Below are 6,000 nucleotides of genomic sequence, written 5' to 3'. Positions count from 1 at the left end.
TCAAATAACAAGCCCAAGCTCATCTCTTCACCACACACAGCCACAAAGGCAGGAGAATTCTTGTTGGGCCGTGTATTAGTGCTCGGACAAACATGCTTAGACTGAATTTTAATGGTTTAAAGAATGTCAGGCAAAATGGTTGGCCCTCACGCATGTTCACTTCATCAAATCTGGCCCTCTTTAAAAAAAGTTTGGACACCCCTAATCTAGGGTGTTAGGAAAAAAAAAAAAATATATATATATAGATATATAGATATATCTATATATATATATATCTATATATATATATATATATATATATATATGTTATATATCTCTACGTTTTGCATTGTTTTTAAAAAGCAATTACAGTATTTGACCAGAAAATGGCGCTAAGTACGATAGCGGTTTCATATGGCAAATATCGCCATCTAGTGCGGAAATGCGGTATATCCATCTAATCTAGTCTTTTCTTAGCTCCTCCAGCCTGAGAGCTGAGCGAGCCACCAGCAGATGGCGCTGTGGGAGCTTTCCGCCGAACCCCCCAGTACGGAACATACAGGCAGTCCTCAGTGTCTGGGTAAAGCGGAGAGAGAAGTGTGCTCGCTCCTACCTGTCTCCTATCACAGCTTGTAATGTGGGCGGAGAGCTGGGACCGGATGTCCGGCCGGGAAGTACTTCCTGATGTTAAGGTAAGCCTGTACGAGGAGGACATGTGTACCTGCTGTATGGTTATCTAGGACTGGCCTGTGCACATAGACCTGGGGGGGGGTTTACTAAAGACAGACTCAGCACTTTACAATGGAAGTTTCTTCACAGCTCAGTAAATGAGCACAAGCTATGCTGACTTCCATCATGTCCAAGCAAATATACTGTTTGATTATTTTTCTTGCATGTGATTCTTTGTAAGGTGTAGTCACCTCATTTAGGAAACTCTGGGGAAAATTCCCTTGCCAAGTGTAACTTCCCCTGTGCAGTGTCAGCCCCATGCTTCATCTCTGTGCCGGGATATATACAATGCTGATCATAGTACACAATGACTATACACTCACTGGACACTTTATTAGGTACGCTTTCCTAGTACCGGGTTGGACCGCCTTTTGCCTTCAGAATGCCCTAACCACTTCCGGACTGGCTCATGCTGATAGCTCAAGAGGGATATCGTTGTTATGGCAGCAGCTAGCTACCATAAGACCGGTAGTCTCTTCTTCAGTGAGTGGTCCGGTTTCAGATAAAAGTGGTCTCTGCAGCGGATTCGCCACATGATCACTTTTATCAGCGGCAGGGCATCCCAGAACTGCCGCTCTCGCGCGCCCGCCACGCTGTGTTGCTAGGACACGGGGCGACCCCGATCTCTGTAAAGAGCCGCTGTTGTAAAGAGACACGGCTCTTTAACCATGCGATTGGCTGTGTCCAATCACAGCTGGTCACATGTAAACACGAAGATGCTGGTAACCGGCGCTCCTCTCCTCACACTGACTGACAGAGTGCGAGGAGAGGAGAGCCGATCAGCAGCATCTCCTCACAGGAGACAGCTAGGTATGTAATCAGGGCACTGATCATAATTATGTGCCCAACAGTGTCACCAATCGGTGCCCACCTGTGGCAGCAATCAGTGCCCACAAGTGCCACCAATCAGCGATGCCAGTCAGTGCTGCCCATCACTGCTGTCAATCAATGCCCATCAGTGCCGCCTATCTGTGCTGCCTAACAGTGCCCATAAGCGCCACCTCATCAATGCCCACCAGTTCAGCCTATCAGTGCCGCCTCATCAGCGCACATCAGTGAAGGAGAAAAATTACTTAGTTACAAAATTTACTGACAGAAACTAAGTACTAAAAAATAAAAAAAAAAACAGCAGCGATTAAATACCACCAAAAGAAAGCTCTATTTGTTTGAAGAAAAAAAAATGGGGTACAGTGTAGTATGACCGCGCATTTGTCATTCAAAGTGCGACAGCGCTGAAAGCTGAAAAATGGCGTGGGCAGGGTGTAAGTGCTCTGTAGGCAAGTGGTTAAAGGGACATTTTTAAAAACATTTTTTTTTTATTTTAGTGTAAATATGAGATCTGAGGTCTTTTTGACCCCAGAACTCATATTTAAGAGGTCCTGCTTTTTTTTTTTTTTTTTTTTCTATTACAAAAAAATTGGGCTAACTTTACTGTTCTCTTATTTTTTAATGCAAAAAAAGTATATTTTTTCCAAAAAAAAATGCGCTTGTAAGACCACTGTGCAAATACGGTATGACAGAAAGTATTGCAACAACTTACATTTTATTCTCTAGGGTGTTAGAAAAAATATATATATAATGTTTGGGGGTTCTAAGTAATTTTCTAGCAAAAAAAATGTTTTTAACTTGTAAACACCAAATTTCAGAAAGAGGCTCGGTCCTTAAATGGTTAATTCTTCATGGCATAGATTCAACAAGGTTTTGGAAACATTCCTCTGAGATTTTGCTCCACGGTGACATGATAACATCACGCAGTTGCTGCAGTTTTGTCGGCTGCTCATCTATGATACGAATCTCCCGTTCCACCACATCCCAAAGGTGCTCTATTGGATGAGATCTGGGGACTGTGGAGACCATTGGAGTACAGTGACCTCATTGTCATGTTCAAGAAACCAGTTTGAGATGGTTTGATCTTTGTGACATGATACATTATCCTGCTGGATGTATCCATCAGATGATGGGTAAATTGTAGTCATAAAGGGATGGACTTGGTCAGCAACAATACTCAGGTAAGCCGTGGTGTTTAACCCCTTCATGACCACGCTATAGTTGAAACACAGCTACGGCGCAGGTTCATAAGTCTTTGGGTCTCGGCTGATCACAGATCAGGGTAAAGGGACAATCAGGGCCCTTTACCACGTGACCAGCTGTCAGCCAATGACAACTGATAACACGATGTAAACAGAAGCCGGTTATCGGCTTTTTTGTTCCTCACGCTGACAGCGTGAGGAAAGGCACCTTGGTCCCAGTATTTGCCCACCAGTGCTGCTAACCAGTGCCACCTACCAGTGCCCATCAGTACAGCTAATCAGTGCCACCTATCTGTGGCCATCAGTGCAGCCTCATCAGCGCACATCAGGGAAGGAGAAAAATTACCTGTTTGCAAAATTTTATAACAAACTTTAAAAAATGTTTTGTGTTTTTTTTTCAAAATTTTCCGTCTTTTTTTGTTTAGCAAAAAATAGAAAACCCAGTGGTGAATAAATACCATCAAAAGAAAGCTCTATTTGTGTGAAAAAAAATGAGAAACATTTCATATGGGTACAGTGTTTCATGACTACGCAATTGTCATTCAAATTGTGACAGCTCTGAAAATTGGCCTGGGCAGGAAGGGGGTAAAAGTGCTCAGTTAGCAAGTGGTTAAACAATGCTCAATTGGTACTAAGGGGTCCAAAGTGCACCAAGAAATATCCCCCACACCATTACACCACCAGCCTGAACCATTGATACAAGGCAGGATAGATCCATGTTTTCATGTTGTTTACACCAAATTCTGACCTGATCTGAATGTCGTAGCTGAAATCGAGACTCATCAGACCAGGCAACGTTTTTCCAATCTTCTATTGTCCAATAATGGTGAGCCTGTGCGAATTGTAGCTTCAGTGTCCTGTTCTTAGCTGACAGGAGTGGCACCTGGTGTGGTCTTCTGCTGCTGTAGCCCATCTGCTTTAAGGTTCAATGTGTTGTGCATTCAGAGATGATATTCTGCATACCTTGGTTGTAACAAATGGTTATTTGAGTTACTGTTGCCTTTCTGTAATCTCGAACCAGTCTGCCCATTCTCCTTTGACATCAACAAGGCATTTCTGTCCGGACAACTGCCACTCGCTGGATATTTTCTCTTTTTCGGACCATTTTCTGTAAACCCTAGAGATAGATGAGCAGTTTTTGAAATACTCAGACCAGGCCGTCTGGCACCAACAATCATGCCACATTCAAAGTCACTTAAATTCCCTTTCTTCCCCATTCTGATGCTCAGTTTGAACTTCAGCAAGTCGTCTTCACCACATCTAGATGCCTAAATGCATTGAGTTGCTGCCATGTGATTGACTGATTAGCATTTTGTGTTACCAATTAATTGAACAGGTGAACCTAATAAAGTGGCCGATGAGTGTATACAATGCTGATCATAGTACACAGTGACTATACAGTATACAATGCTGATCATAGTACACAGTGACTATACAGTATACAATGCTGATCATAGTACACAGTGACTATAGGTCAGGGCTTGACAAATTTGCTTAGAATCTAAGAGCCAGCTTAAAAAGTTTATATCAGCTGCCCAGCACCCAGAACTGCATGTCCAGGGCATCGGGCATTACGAATTCGGTCACGTCCTGATGCCAAGCGAAAAAAGACAGCAAAAAAAACAAACATTTTTTGTTTGTTCATTTAGCAAATGCTTTATTTTTTTCCTGCACTGATGTCCGCTGATAGGCTGCACTGATGGGCACTGACAGGTGGCACTGATAGGCAGCACTGAGGTGGCATTGATGGGCACTGACAATTGGCACTGAGGTGGCAAACAGGTGGCACTGACGGGCGGCACTGAGTTGGCACTGACGGGCGGCACTGAGTTGGCACTGACGGGCGGCACTGACGGGTGGCACTGATGAGGTCCACAGCGGCGGTAAGGAGCGGGCGACTTATCAAGCCCTCAACCCCAGCTGTCATACTGGAAAGATGATGTCGGAGGTGGGCAGGCTGTGAGAGTGAGTCGCGTTCATCACAACACCTCCCACCATGGTTCGCTGGTTCGCAGAAAGGAGTGTGTAGCTTGCTTCAGCAGGCAGCAAATCCACGACCCCAATTTTGGCCAGCTCGACCTGAGTCCGCGCACCCAGGTGGGGGGCACGTGGCATGAATCCAGACCGCTGCTGTGGTGTAGCCCAGGCGCCAGTACGCAATTTCCAATCGCCATTGCAACCTGACGCCTGGTGTTTTGTCGAGCTCTGCTATAGGTATTCAGTGGGATGAAATGATGAATCCTAGGAATGTCCCCAGTGATCTGATTTCATCATTATGGGGATGTACACACACCGATCAACCACAACCTTATAACAACTGACAGGTAAAGTGAATAACATTGATTGATTATCTCTTTACAATGGCACCTGAAAGTGGGTGGGATATTTTAGGCAGCAAGTGAACATGTTGTCCCTGAAGTTAATGTGTTTAAAAAGAAGAAAATAGGGGGAAGTGTAAGGATTTGAGTGACTGACAAGAGCCAAACTGTAATGTCTAGACAACTGGGTCACAGCATCTCCAAAACTGCAGCTCTTGTGGGATGTTTCCAGTCTGTGGTGGGCAGGATCTATCAAATGTGGAGCAAGAAAGGAAATTCAATAAGGGCACTTTCACACTGGGCCATTGGCGGGAAAAGCGCTTCCATTTTTAACAGCGCTTTTTGGCCGCTAGCGGGCACTTTTAACCCCTGCTAGCGAGCAAAAAAGGGTTAAAGGCGCCTGTAAAGCGCCTCAAAGATACTGCTTGCAGGACTTTTTTTTAAAGTCCCGCAAGCGCACTGCTCCAGTGTGAAAGCACTCGGGCTTTCACACTGGAGTGACAGGAGAGGCGCTTTGCAGGAACTATTTTTAGCACTATAGCGCCTGTAATGCACCTCAGTGTGAAAGTAGCCTAATAGTCATGGGCAGCCAAGGCTCATTGATCGAAGTGAGAAGCAAAGGGCTGGCCCATGTAGTTCCATCTGATAAAAGAGCTATTGTAGCTCAGATTACGAAAAAATTGAATGCTGGTTGTGATAGAAAGGTGTCAGAACACACAGTGCATCGCAGTTTATGTATGGGGCTGTGTAGCTGCAGACTGGTCAGGGTGACCATGCGTCCTGCGGCACGTGAGCTTTAGAACTGGACCACAGAGTAATGGAAGAAGATGGCTTGGTCTGATGAATCACATTTTTTTTTCCCAACGTGTGGAGGGCTGGGTGCATGTGCGTCACTTACCTGGGGAAGAGATGGCACTGGGATGCAGTATGAGAAGAAGGCAAGC

General features: G+C 44.9%; 1 protein-coding gene across 1 annotated transcript in view; it reads left to right on the top strand.

Moving 5' to 3' along the window:
• Positions 1 to 507: 507 nt before the first annotated feature.
• The window catches only part of TSEN54 (tRNA splicing endonuclease subunit 54), a 74,442-nt gene continuing 68,949 nt past the window's right edge, over positions 508 to 6,000 (top strand). The window contains exon 1 of the mRNA XM_073608175.1: positions 508 to 671. Coding sequence (XP_073464276.1) covers positions 664 to 671 — 8 coding nt within the window. The 5' untranslated portion in view covers positions 508 to 663. The remainder of the gene's footprint in view (positions 672 to 6,000) is intronic.

This window comes from Aquarana catesbeiana, linkage group LG12, assembly GCF_042186555.1.
Source record: "Aquarana catesbeiana isolate 2022-GZ linkage group LG12, ASM4218655v1, whole genome shotgun sequence".
NCBI lineage: Eukaryota > Metazoa > Chordata > Amphibia > Anura > Ranidae > Aquarana > Aquarana catesbeiana.
The sequence above is the reverse complement of the archived record's forward strand: the minus strand, read 5'-3'. Positions and strand labels throughout refer to the sequence as shown.